The 15,243-nt window shown below is 38.6% G+C and overlaps 1 protein-coding gene across 1 annotated transcript in view; it reads right to left on the bottom strand.

The window, feature by feature from the left end:
- The window catches only part of LOC133610794 (heparan sulfate glucosamine 3-O-sulfotransferase 6-like), a 53,059-nt gene extending 39,403 nt beyond the window's left edge, over positions 1-13,656 (bottom strand). Inside the window, exon 1 of the mRNA XM_061967434.1 lies at positions 13,042-13,656. Coding sequence (XP_061823418.1) covers positions 13,042-13,466 — 425 coding nt within the window. The 5' untranslated portion in view covers positions 13,467-13,656. The remainder of the gene's footprint in view (positions 1-13,041) is intronic.
- Positions 13,657-15,243: the final 1,587 nt, after the last annotated feature.

Here is a 15,243-nt window from a genome sequence, read left to right as displayed (position 1 = left end):
AGAATGAGAATTTTTATTCCCAACCCTAAAATATAACACAACCACCACTGGCTATTAGGGCTGGGCGATATATCGAGTTTGTAAGATATATCGATATATTTTTAAACAAGATATGAATTAAGAAAATATTGTAATATCGATATAATTTCTTTCATGTTAAAATGACCAAAAGCCGCTTATTTGTTGTGTTCCTTGTTCTTCCTCGCAACACTCCATAGGCTATTGACAAAAATGAATATCTTTTATATGTATATTTTCCCCAGAAAACATATTGAGATATATATCGAATATCGAGTTTAAAGTAAAAATATATCAAGATATATTTTTTCGTCCATATCGCCCAGCCCTACTGGCTATCATACAATATTGTATCAAAAGTGGTTTAAACAAACAGATTAATCAAAAACATTTCTACGTTTTTCACAAGCCCCAATTAAACTAACCTGACTCTCAGAATCAGAATCAGAATCAGAATCAGCTTTATTGTCATTACGCAAGGTAACGAGATTGAGGCCATTCCATACAGTGCGATGTGTGCATGCTAGAAAAACAATGTGCAAATATATAGAAATATAGAAAATGTAGAAGTGCAATGAATATGGTGTGAAATGAATATATACATGAAAAAACAAAACAAAACAGGGTGGTTGGTGGAATGGGTTATTGCACCGAAGAGAAGGCAGTTATGAGGGACAATGGGGCAGTCCGTTCAGGATGGTTATGGCCCTGGGGAAGAAGCTGTTCTTTAGCCTGTTTGTTTTGGTTTTAATGCACCTGTAGCGCTTCCCAGAGGGCAGCAGGTGGAACAGGTCAGAGCCAGGGTGGGTGCTGTCCTTGATGATGGCACTGGCTCTGTTGAGGCAGCGGGAGGTGTAGATGTCCGTCAGAGAGGGGAGAGGGCGGCCGATGATCTTCTGAGCCGTCTTGACCACTCTTTGCAGCCTCTCCCTGTCTGCTGCAGTGCAGCTGCCGTACCATACCGTAATACAGATCCATGTAGTTTGCTGAGTTCCACACAAGGATCTGGGACTTCTCAATAGGAGATGTATTTCAGAAAGCGAGGCCTTGAAAAAAAAATCATTGTATGTGATTGTATAAACCACTTGTCCGTTATCTTGAATGACGTGCTACTTCAACCACTCACATCGGAATCAACCCGTGACGCTGATGAGAGCGACACTGGGAAATCCAAAACAACAGCCGACATATTGGATAATTAACGACAGAGCGAAAAGTTAATAAATGCCTTCAAAAACCGTTCTCTGTTCATCTTTTAAAGACTTAAAATTTGATAGATTCGACAAAACAGTTGCAATAGCAGAATCAATGTCAGCACATGACTCCTCGCCGTTGTTGTTTGAATCAAACAGTCGCTTCGGCGCTACGTCACATCTATGAAATCCCGCCTGGCGATCCTGATTAGTTCATTATTTTTTGCTATCTGGAAGGATATTACATTGCCCTCGAGCCCAGATCCTTGTGTGGAGCTCAGCGGACTACAAGGATCTGGCCAGAGTCAGGTTACAATTAAACTGCATGTCGTAAATTGGCTTTCAGGCCGAATAAAAAGGGCTGTCACTCACGGTTGCCTGGTATACAAATACGTGTCCGTAGGGCGTGCACATACACAAACGGAGTCTCAGAGAAGTGATCAGCAATTGGCAGTGTATAATAACTATCAATAACACTAATACAACATTAGTTGACAACAAACATGGCTAATACACATGCCTGGGACGTAGTTTACAGTAAAATAATGCGAGCAGCACGTTCCGATCTATGACATACTTTTGACCAGTAGTTGGGAATTATGGTAATTATTAGAGATGTCCGATAATATCGGACTGCCAATATTATCGGCCGATAAATGCTTTAAAATGTAATATTGGAAATTATCGGTATCAGTTTAAAAAAGTAACATTTATGACTTTTTAAAATGCCGCTGTGTACACGGACGTAGGGAGAAGTACAGAGCGCCATAAACCTTAAAGGCACTGCCTTTGCGTGCCGGCCCAATCAAATGATATCTACGGCTTTTCACAAACACAAGTGAATGCAAGGCATATTTGGTCAACAGCCATACAGGTCACACTGAGGGTGGCCGTATAAACAACTTTAACACTGTTTCAAATATGCGCCACACTGTGAACCCACACCAAACAAGAAAAACAAACACATTTCGGGAGAACACAACATAAACACAACAGAAAAAATACCCAGAATCCCTTGCAGCACTAACTCTTCCGGGAAGCTACAATATACACCCTCCCGCCCCTATACACACCTCAACCTCCTCATGCTCTCTCAGGGAGAGCATGTCCCAATTTCCAAGCTGCTGTTTTGAGGCATGTTAAAAAAAATAATGCACTTTGTGACTTCAATAATAAATATGGCAGTGCCCTGTTGGCATTTTTTTCCATAACTTGAGTTGATTTATTTTAGAAAACCTTGTTACATTGTTTAATGCATCCAGCGGGGCATCACGAGAAAATTAGGCATAATAATGTGTTAATTCCACGACTGTATATATCGGTATCGGTTGATATCGGAATCGGTAATTAAGAGTTGGACAATATCGGAATATCGGATATCGGCAAAAAAGCCATTATCGGACATCTCTAGTAATTATGTTTCGTTGAGTTAAGGATACATGAAACTCTTATTTAAATGAAATACACTGCAACCTTTCACTAAAATAAAAGTGTCAGGCAAATACAAGATTTACGAAAAAGATCCCTAAAAGACGGAACTGACATAAAGACACAGCTGACATATTGGAATCGTAAAACTCAATTAGGAGAGGAGAGGAAATGGGATTACTGTCAAAAATGTATCAAAAATAAAAAGGCTTCTCTCTGTATGATGCAAATTATTGTGAATCCACATTACAAGGTGAAGGGTCGATGTTGTGGACTAATACTCCATAAGGTCTCGTTTGACTGTGGCCAAAAGCCTAATCCCCGTCATCCCCCGTGCACGTCCCCAAGCTGTCCGTGTAAATGCCTGACCTGTCATTACACGGCTCCAATACTCACAGTGTTGACGCGTGCTGTCAGCGGATTAGAAAAGAAACTAAACACTCTTTTGGTCACGAGAGTGGGGGGGGGGGGGGGGATAACGAGTTGAATAAAAGGCTATACAGTCAAACATACAGTCGGCCTCTTTTATGTCGACAACCCTCCACCAGCTCATCGAGTCCTGGTGCACCATGTTCTGCTGTTTAACAAAAAGTGCCTGCCTGCATGGTTAACCTCTTTAGACCACATGCAATTTGAGAACCAAAGGTGTCGTTTCTATGACGAATCAGTCCATTTATGTTGACTTTACGTGACTTCATCATTATCAATAAATCATTAAACACACAGCATTAAAGTGTGCACACATGTTTAGAGCAAAGTAAACTACAAAATACAAGCATGGCAGTTAGGGATGGGTACCTCTCACATTTAAATTGATACCTTGGAATCGATACCAGTACTTGAGGTACTAATTTTCGGTACCTCTGTGTGTGTTCATGTGTTCAAAATGTCTTTTATTTATTATTTAAAAAAAACAAAAAAAAAAAAAACATTTAAACTGCGCTGATGATAACTGTCCAATTTTTATATATTGTTTTCTTACATTTCCGAGTCTCATTTGCCAGTATAAAATTGTATATTTCGCTTGCATTTGCAACTCCAAAGCATTAGATGGCAGTAATGTGTGGACTATGGTGTGCTACCTTAGCCAGGAAGTGGTCTTTGCCTATAAGCTTAATGTGCCAGTCTGCTTTCAGACTGTATAATGCATATGTACTGTACTTGAATGTATAATGGACTGTATTTATATTATTCCCATGTGAATAATGCTGTATAATAGACTGTATTTATATTATTCCCATGTGAATAATGCTGTATTATAGGCTGTTTTTATATAATTCCCATGTGAATAATGCTTTATAATACACTGTATTTATATTATTCCCATGTGAATAATGCTTTATAATACACTGTATTTATATTATTCACATGTGAATAATGCTGTATAATAGATTTATATTATTCCCATGCGAATAATGCTGTATAATAGACTCTATTTATATTATTCACATCAAAAAAATACCTAAGTGTTTATTGTTTATTGTCAGCGAACTGTGGTGCTGAATTTCCCCCGTGGATCAAGAAAGTACTTTCTATTCTATTCTGTTCTCTTATGTTGAGCCCTCCAAAGTGTTCTTACCGTACTGTAAATATTGTACTTATGACACACCAGCAGTTTGACTGTAATATCCATCTTAGTTGTAGTTGTGTAGTTTGTAGTTCAACTTTGGAGGTGTTGAAATTCCATCCATCCCATCCGTTTTCTACCGCCTGTCCCTCTCGGGGTCGCGTGGGGTGCTGGAGCCTATCCCAGCTGCACTCGGGCGGACGGCGGGGTACACCCTGGACAAGTAGGTGTTGAAATTGCCATGTAAAATCGCTCATGCGAATCAGTAGCGTGTATATGGCAAAGCCAATGTTATTTAGCGCCAATCTTTCGTGCATTTGTGAAAAGTGGAGCCTCACTGTACGTTTGAGTGTTTTCTATCAGGCGTACTTGCTTTGTTGGCATGGAAAATGCATTGGAGGCAATTTTGACCGAGTGATTGAGGGCTTGTGTCCATGCCAAATGCTTGAGCAGGTGCAGAGTCTGCAACCAGACGTGAGGTATCAAAATATGTTACTGTTTATTTTACGTGAACGGATTCCTGACAGTATCAACATCATTTGGTTGATATGTATAAAAGTATCAAATTCGGTACCCATCAATATCGACAGCATTGTAACCAGGATTCTATCACAGCAATAGGGGTGTGGGAAAAAATCGATTCGAATTCGAGTCGCGATTCTCACGTTGTGCGATTCAGAATCGATTCTTATTTTTTTTAAATCGTTTTTTTTTATTTATTTTTTTATTTATTTTTAATTTTTTTTTTAATTTTTTTTTTTTTTTTAATTAATCAATCCAACAAAACAATACACATCAATATCATAACAATGCAATCCAATTCCAAAACCAAACCCGACCCAGCAACACTCAAAACTGCAATAAACAGAGTAATTGAGAGGAGACACAAACACGACACAGAACAAACCAAAAGTAGTGAAACAAAAATGAATATTATCAACAACAGTATCAATATTAGTTACAATTTCAACATAGCAGTGATTAAAAATCCCTCATTGACATTATCATTAGACATTTATAAAAAATAAAAAAGAGAATAGTGTCACAGTGGCTTACACTTGCATCGCATCTCATAAGCAAGACAACACGCTGTGTCCAATATTTTCACAAAAGATAAAATAAGTCATATTTTTGGTTCATTTAATAGTTAAAACAAATTTACATTATTGCAATCAGTTGATAAAACATTGTCCTTTACAATTATAAAAACAAAAATCTACTACTCTGCTTGCATGTCAGCAGACTGGGGTAGATCCTGCTGAAATCCTATGTATTGAATGAATAGAGGATCGTTTTGAATTGAAAAAAAATCGATTTTGAATCGAATCGTGACCCCAAGAATCGATATTGAATCGAATCGTGGGACACCCAAAGATTCACAGCCCTACACAGCAACTAACAAAATAAACCCATATTGTTCTAGATCGTTAGTCTCCTGCAGGGATTTTTGTGTGTGAACTAAAGCTTTATTGTCATTGTAGTCAAGACATAAGACAAAATGACCGCAGCAGTTCCGTTAGATAAGACTACAAAATATCATATGAAAAAAGAAGAATCAAAGTAAAAAAATCCACAAATTGAGTAAACATTAGGTAAAAAAAAATGCTTTATTATTGTCCATTCTCCTCATGTGTCTGTCCACAGTCACAAGCAAATGTGCAAGCGATGGCTTGTTTCGGTTTTGTTAACAGCCGCTTATGTTGACGTAAACGTGTTCCACAGGAAAGCAGTAAAAGGAACATTTACAAGTCTTTTTACGTCTGCTTTGACAAGTTCAAGTGTTGCTCAGTCACGAGCATTTCAAGTAGGTATTAAAGTCACTCACATGGGTCAACACATATCACACGCGTCCAAAAAGTGAGAAAATCTGACTTTACATCAATAACGGTGATAGACAGCGGCTTGATTAATCGTAGCCATCATAGCAGAAACTTCCTGTGACCTCCACATCGCCCCGCAGACGGGGATTCTGGCACCGTAAAGAGGAAGAATTTACGGTGTCGATGACTTTGCCATAAATCTAACTTTTGTGCTTCTCCAAATTTTATTTTTCTGTGCCTCTGGCAGGGAATCTCGGAGCAATTTTATAACATAATGTGAGAGTTATGTTTACCCACGGCGGACCTTAAGAGGGCATATTCTGTACGTTACCTGTATTTATATAATTTGCCTTTGCTTTGGCCCTCCCCTATAATGTTATCTATTTTCTCTACCTACAATAAAAAAATTTAAAAAAACAGCATCTATCTATATCTTGTCAAGATAATGACTTGTGTGTTGTTTGGGAACAGTTGGTAATGGTTATGTGCAGTAAAACCTTTCATGAACTCGATTCACCTTAATGTGTGTTTCTAAATTTGTGTTGGACGTCTTAAATGAAGAGAGCAGTTATAATTTTGGTGTACAGAGTAAACAACTAAAAACTAAGTTATTGAGCATTGTTTTTTTAAACGCATACATTTGTGTAAATATGGCTTAGGACACGCATTATTGTGGGTTTCCTGCAGGTCATCTTCATCACCAAAGGAACAATCTGATCTGCAGGAGAGAATCCCTCTGCCATTTACAAGGACCATATTTTTCGGACTATAAGTCGCAGTTTTTTTCATAGTTTGGCCGGGGGTGCGACTTATACTCAGGATTGACTTATGTGTGAAATTATTAACACATTAGCGTAAAATATCAAATAATATTATTTAGCTCATTCACGTAAGAGACTAGACGTATAAGATCTCATGGGATTTAGCCATTAGGAGTGACAGATTGTTTGGTAAACGTATAGCATGTTCTATATGTTATAGTTATTTGAATGACTCTTACCATAATATGTTACGTTAACATACCAGGCACGTTCTCAGTTGGTTATTTATGCCTCATATAACGTACACGTATTCAGCCTGTTGTTCACTATTCTTTATTTATTTTAAATTGCCTTTCAAATGTCTATTCTTGGTGTTGGGTTTTATCAAATAAATTTCCCCAAAAAATGCGACTTATACTCCAGTGCGACTTATACATGTTTTTTCCTTCTTTATTATGCATTTTCTGCAGGTGCGACTTATACTCCGGTGCGACTTATACTCCGAAAAACACGGTATGTTTCTTTTATTTTTTGAGTCGTCAGCTTGAAGCGTCCCTCTGTCTCCGACTCCCTCGTCGTCATGTGACACGAGTGCGTCTCTGTTAGGATTTTGCTTACTAGTTACGATGACCCGCCTTATCTTGCTTCTGATTGGCCAGTCCGTAATATTTTGCCCTAACCTTAGCCAATTGTGACTCATCATACGAACACCAACCAATCATAATGGATTTTCTCCGTATTTGCAAATGTTTTCATTTATCCAGGTCATTGTATTTTCTCCATTTTTTGGGGAGGATCCCTGGATCTGCAGTCCATTTTGTATCTTTGTAGCTTGTAGGTTTGATGTAAGCTACCTCGCTACACGGGTCTAAAAGTAGCTAAGCTACAGGAAACGCTACTCATTAAGAAAGTAGCTAAGCTACCGCCAAGCTACTGGGAAATGTAGTTAAGCTACGTAGCTTAGCTACTTGTAGCTTGTTACTGCCCATCACTGATAATAATAATAATAAGTAACGCGGTATTGCATGCATTTGAGCACAAAAAAAACCCATTGAATTAATCATGTATGAACGCAGATTACCTTAACCGCAGACCGTTACCTAAAAAGCATTGGTAAGTCGCTACACAGTCAGCGATCAGGTCAATGCATACACAGATTTCACTTTAAAATACACCCTGGTAGGACTTTAGATAATACTGTTACTAAGTGAGGAACAAATAAATGAGGTGTATTTAAGTAAAACGTATTCATATATGACATTCTGACAATAACATGTAATTGGTATCAAAATATTTACTGTAGTTAATGTATACTATGCAAGCAAATAATGTTTTGTGATTAATCTGATTTTTTTTTTTTAAATGATTAACTGCTGTTTTTACAATTGTTCATTTAAAACTAGGTAAAGCTTCATATACAAACCAGCATACATATTTTTACTATGCAAGCAAGTAATATATACCGCTTGTCCCTCTCGGGGTGGCGGGGGTGGCTGGAGCCTATCCCAGTTGCACTCGGGCGGAGGGCGGGGTAAACGCTGAAAAAGTCGCCACCTCATCGCAGACTAATTACAATTTATATTTTAAAATGTGGTAAATCTTCATATACAAACCAGCATAGGGATTTATTACACCCACTGAATTAAAAGCTGCTTTCATTGAGTAGTTCGCTCATGAACTGTACCCACACATCATCCTAATATAAGTCTGTTTTAGGTGTCATCAGAAATGCATTAGAAGAGCAGCAGCCGCCTCCACCTTTCCGTAAAGTAAAGCGCTCTTCATTAAAGAAGCAAAACAAACCAAGCCTTGTGCACGCACACACTTTGATCCGTCTGAGCCTCATCTCTGACCTGATCTTTAGACTGTTGTATTGATTCCATCTCCTGCATCTTGTCTCCTCATCAAACCATCATTTATTCCACCTAAAATCTAACCTTCCTATTCCATGATGTTCTCTGTAGCCTCAAGCCCACAATAACCATATCACTGCATGCACAATTTATTATGTGTTTCATACTATAAGAGCATCAGGGCTACGTCCCTTTCTCCCTCCCTCGTGATCACGCTAGGCTTGGTGACAAAGGCTCTCCCCCCAGGGGACCTACATGGACACTTTGGAAAGCAGCGTGTCAGCTCAATAAACAGCAATTTATTGGCAGGGGACTGTCGGAATACAATACTCAGCCATCCTTGGACACTCTCTGTGGAGCGTCTTATTGGCGCTGAGCGATATTAATGAAGAGAGCATCGAGCATGATAGTGTTACTGAGTGCGTCTATCCAAAAACATCATCGATGCTTAATTCCCTCTATTATATCTGTTTTATTGGACCTTTCATATGTTTTAATGGGGCCGTATTTCAATGCATTCAAACAGAAACAAAATGATCTAAAAAATAAATAAATAAATAAATAAAGCACCATACTTTTATGCTCTGGGCCATGTACAGCATACTTTTCAGAAATAGTATTAATATTATATATAACAATATTAGCAATCATCCATAGCTACAGTAGATTGAAAGACTATAGGTCTCTTTATATGTGTATGTTCTTCATACATTATTTCCTCCAACACCCTTTGACCCATTTTATGTGCTGTATTATTATTATCGTGTATAGTGTAAGGAACAGGGCTAGCAAAATGTTTTTTTTTACATAAAACTACAACTCTATTATTTAATTACAAATATATTTAAAATTATTTAAATATTGCAAACGTTTTCATATAAAACTACAACTTTATCCCACAATACTAAAACATTTTTTTCTCTAAATATTCTTACATTTTCCGATAGTTTTTTTTCATGTAAAATTTGAATTTTTCTCTCATAATATTAATTATTAAATGCAGTGTTTTTTCTTAATGCGTTTTCAGATTTTTTGTGAGCATTTAGCTATTTCTATTTTTTTTCCCAAGACAAAAAGGGTACTGGTATGTTTTCAAACTGTAGCATTTGGGGAGCGGTTGTAGATACTGGCCACACCTGAGCGGCCTTCTCTCGGGGGATCACAATGATGAGGTGGAAAATAAAGATTTATTTAGCGCCTTGCATGGCAGCTCCCGCCATCAGTGTGTGAATGTGTGTGTGAATGGGTGAATGTGGAAATACTGTCAAAGCGCTTTGAGTACCTTGAAGGTAGAAAAGCGCTATACAAGTATAACCCATTTATTATTTATCATTTATTTGTACTCAACCAAACCAATGAGAGATTATCATCACAACTCTAAATCCCTCTCAATGTAAACGAGGACGTGCAACACATGGACACATTTTTGCTATAATTAGTGTGATTGCAAGAAAAACGGGGTCTTGCCCAGGGCGCCATAGAAGCTAGGACAGCCCTGCATCCTCCTGACAAGGTACCATAAATGATCTACTGTAGCACCATATTTCAGCTGCAGCCACAATACGCAGATCTATGTTATGTTATGGTATGTATCCTATTATAATGTGGCTGTCCAATGAAAAGCATGTATCCAGTCTTGCCAGAAGACTGGCTCGAATTTGAGCGCAAGCTGCAGCGAACATGTTGTCTATCCACTTAGAAACTAATCCTCACGACCAAGGTGTCATCCCAGTATTATTATCACTGGAGGACAAAAGGAAAAGGAATGGCAAAGTATGCTACACCCCCCCCACACACACACGGATTGATATTTTTTATTTTTTTGGGTGGTTTTTGATATTTTGTTGACAAAGTCAGGGAGTAAGTCTTTGGATACAGGAATAGTTTGAGAGCAAAACCCAAGTGAATTAAAAAGCAGCCAATAGTAATTGTTGCTTTTGCTTATTAATGTGCACTAACCACTTTATTTTGTTTAAAAAAATATATGCACGTATCATTCAATACTACAAATCTAACGCTCCATCTGATTTCCAAAAAAACCAGCAAATTCTTAGTATTATAAAAATGCCCTGTTCAAATTTTACAGCATTTAACAGTATTTTCTCCACAATAAAATACTGTAATCAAAATGTATTGTAACATTACAACAAATGAGTGTAAATAATACAATACCTTTATATTTCACTGCAAATAACTGTCATTTCACAGTATTTTGATAGTATTTTGATAATCATTAGCCTGCAGCAAGTTGAGTGAATTTACAAATATTTGTTTTTACAGTACTGTATTTATATAAGTTACTTACTAAAAACATGTTCAGTTCTATAATCTTGTCAAATATATCGGATCGGGATCTGAGACCAAAAATATTAATCAGACATTCCTAATAACGATGATGGGGGAATCCAGTGTTTCTTAAACATAACCAATTGTTGGGCCTCAAAAGAGGGCCATCAAAAAATATCTGTTTTTTCAGCTGTGGTCGTCTATGGGCCGCAGCGATACTCAGTTGTAATACACCTTTCCACCACTTGTTTCTTAAGCGCAAAAAATATGACTAAAGCGGTGAAGCTTAGTGTCATTTGCCCTTTTTAGTTCAGAAACATATTCATTATTAATGTAGTTTATTTGAGCACAACATAATTGTATGTGAATGATGATGATGATGATGATGATGATGATGATGATGATGATGAATTACATTTGTAACGCACTTTATATTTGTTAAAATCTCAAAGTGCTAAAAAAAGTTAGTTATTTTTTATCAGGTATTTTTGAGTCCCTTCTTATGCAGTATATTTGTACATATTTTTCTAATCAACCGGACCTAATCCTATGTGTTGAATAAATAATCATCTTTGCGATTAAGTTAAAGCTAAAGTACCCCTGATAGTCACACACACACGAGGTGTGGTGAAATTACCCTCTGCATTTGACCCATCCCCATGTTCACCCCCTGGGAGGTGAGGGGAGCAGTGAGCAATTCCAACCCTTGATGCTGAGTGCCATTTTCATATCATTTGACAAGGTTGTAAACTGTAAGTTGGTTAGATATAATTATTAAATATAATTAAAATCAGGAGTAAGATTACTCAATCAGTGTTAATATTGGAGTGGAAAATTTGGGCCCCTGGGTTAATCCAAATCTATGTGTTAATTTTGACAGCACTAATTATTGTTAATTAGAGGCAAACAAAATATGTTCATGCATGTTTTATTGGACAGTGACGATATTGCAACCTCACTTTTTCCCCACAATAATATCCATTAATGTATTTAATTTGTCAAGTGTGAGCCTATAGACCCGTGTTTTTCACCCTTTTTTGAGCCAAGGCACATTTTTTGCGTTGAAAAAATCCGGAGGCACACCAGCAGCAGAAATCATTAAAAAGCAAAACTCAGTTGACAGTAAAAAGTCGTTGTCGCAATTGTTGGATATGAATTCAAACCATAACCAAGCATGCATCAATATAGCTCTTGTCTCAAAGTAGGTGTACTGTCATGACCTGTCACATCACGCCGTGACTTATTTTGAGTTTTTTGCTGTTTTCTTGTGTGTAGTCTTTTAGTTCTTGTCTTGCGCTCCTATTTTGGTGGCTTCTTCTCTTTTTTTTGGTATTTTCCTGTGGCAGTTTCATGCCTTCCTTTGAGCGATATTTCCCGCATCTACTTTATTTTCATCCTTCTTCGTGGGGACATTGTCGATTGTTATGTCATGTTCGGATGTACATTGTGGACGCCGTTTTTGCTCCACAGTAAGTCTTTGCTGTCGTCCAGCATTCTGTTTTTGTTTACTTTGAAGTCAGTTCAGTTTTAGTTTCGTTCTGCATAGCCTTCCCTAAGCTTCAATGCCTTTTCTTAGGGGCACTCACCTTATGTTTATTTTTTGTTTAAGCATTAGACACCCTTTTACCTGCACGCTGTTTCCGACATCTACAAAGCAATTAGCTACCTGCTGCCACCTACCGATATAGAAGAGTATTACACGGTTACTCTGCCGAGCTCTAGACAGCACCGACACTCAAGGTTCAAGGTTCAAGGGTTTTGTTCGTCACATGCAGAGTACACCACAGTGAAATGCTCTTAAGATATTGCTTACAGTGGGATCCAAACACTAGTTGCTGAATCTAATACACTAAATACCAAAAATACAACAATTTGAATAGCTCTGGTGTACATTAATTACAAGACAATAAGTTGCTTCAACAACAACACATCATTTGCAGACTATAATTACTGGTTTGTAAAAAGTATGTTTTACCCCAAATAGGTGAAATTAGATAATCTCCCACTGCACACCAGACTGTATGGCTCATGTTTAGTGTGAAGAAGCCAATTAGGGTTATTTCCAGTATGCATGCTTTATAACGGTAAAGGTGAATGATTAGGTCATGTGATTACCTGTACCAGTCCAGTCCCTTATCATAGAAGCGGTCAAAGAAGTGAGGCTCGGATCCAACCGCCCTCACGTCAGGGTGGATGCGCAGGAACTCCAGAAGAGCTCTTGTTCCTCCCTTCTTCACCCCGATGATGATGGTCTGAGGGAACTTCTTGCTCCCGAAATTATTAGCGATGGAGATGTTATTCGTACTGTCAGCGACGTCCGTCAGCTGCTCCCGCACAAAAGACGGCGCGTCTTTTGGATCATGTTCGTCCTGCCGGCGCGCCCGCTGGTCATAAACAGGTCTGGGTGAGGACTCGCAGAATCCGTTCAGGCAGTAAAAAAGGTAAACGAAGAGGATGATCATGGTCAAGAAGACGGACAGCTTGGACTGCACCTTCAGGTGTCCAAAGTTGAACGCAGCTCTCCATTTACTACATCCCATGAGTCTTCATGTTTATGTTTTTTTTTCCTTTTTTTTTTTTAAAGGCACGTCTTAAAAGATGCGCACATCCACACCAAGCGGTAGCAAGTGCCGCCAAAGTTGCGCAACGTGCGTAAAAACGCACACCATGACGTTCCTCGAACCACTCCTCGTCCTCTCTGCGGGGATTTCAAGTCCGCTGGAACACGCGTGTGTCCCTCCTGCGCGCTCCCGCGGCTCCGTGGAAGTGTCTCTGTGGGAAACACGCATCCCCATTTCCACGCCCTATATCATCACGCCCCCCACCACCCCCTGTTTGACTGAAATAACAGGCAAAATAATCCCCATTAGGACAAGTCCTCATATTGCAGTCATTTGCAAGCAATTTGACTGAAATGCAAGGAAAACATGAGCAAGTACTGCAGACTGAGGTGCCCATTTCCTCTACAAATCACCACATCCACCCTGAGGAAAATGTGTGTAAATTTGCGAAACTGTATTATTGGACTTTCTTTTAGTCCAATTTGATGTCTGCTTGGCGGCCACCTGCTGTCAGTCCCCTATCCCACCCCCCCACACATTTAACCTTTGCACTCTAGCCATATACTGGGACAGACAGGTGCTGGAAGCTCCTTTCTCTCCAAGTGTGTTTGTGTTATGTGTCTGTGTGTGTGTGTTCTTGTACTTATATCCTTCTTGAGACATCAACAAGGAAAAGTACCTTCCATATGAGGACCGGTGAACAAGTTAGGACCGAAATCATGGTCTTCAAACGGATTACCATTGCATCTAATAGAGAGCCAAATACTAGAGTCCGTGAACATTGCTCCAAAATCAGGATTTTTTTTGTTGATTTACAGTTTTTTTCCATTGGCTTACACACAATTTTATTAACTGTGTGTCTTTTTTCAAAAGGATTTACACACTTTTCCCAAACACCACATTCAATTGTCTTAATTCCTAGATCAGGGGTCCCCAAACTTTTTGACTCGTGGGCCGCATTGGGTTTAAAAAATTTGGCCGGGGGCCGGGCTGTATATATATATATATATATATATATATATATATATATATATATATATATATATATATATATATATATATATATATATATATATATATATATATATGTATGTGTGGGGAAAAAAATCACAAGACTATTTCATCTCTACAGGCCTGTTTCATGAGGGGGGGTACCCTCAATCATCAGGAGATTTTAATGGGAGCATTCGCATACCATGGTTTATATAGGGCACAGAGCGGGTGGGTACAGGCTGGCGTAGGGGCGTGGTGATTGGCTCATGTGTTACCTAGGAGGTGTTTCCGTCTATGGCGGCATGCTGTTACAATTTCGCTGCGCTTGTTGAGGGATGACAGGTCTGGACGGTAAATAATAAACAGTTTTTCTTTCAAGCATAGGTTGCATCTTTTATTACCACTATTGTAAGGTGTGCTGGATGCAAGAATTTGCCATGTTATTGAATATTCAACATTATTGTCTTTGAGGTCCCAAATGTGTTTGCTGAGTTCTGTGGTATTTCGCAGGTTTTTGTTCCTGAAAGAAGCCTTGTGATTGTTCCATCTGGTTTTGAATTCTCCATCGGTTAATCCTACATATGTGTCGGATGTGTTAATGTCCTTGCGTATTACCTTAGATTGGTAGACAACTGATGTTTGTAAGCACCCCCCGTTGAGAGGGCAATCAGGTTTCTTTCGACAGTTACAGCCTTTATTGGTTTTGGAGTCGCTCTGTCTGGGGGCCGACGGCTCATTTGCAATTGTTTTGTTGTGGTTTGAG

This window comes from Nerophis lumbriciformis, linkage group LG11, assembly GCF_033978685.3.
Source record: "Nerophis lumbriciformis linkage group LG11, RoL_Nlum_v2.1, whole genome shotgun sequence".
Classification (NCBI taxonomy): Eukaryota; Metazoa; Chordata; class Actinopteri; order Syngnathiformes; family Syngnathidae; genus Nerophis; species Nerophis lumbriciformis.
This window is presented reverse-complemented; position numbering and strand designations above follow the sequence as displayed.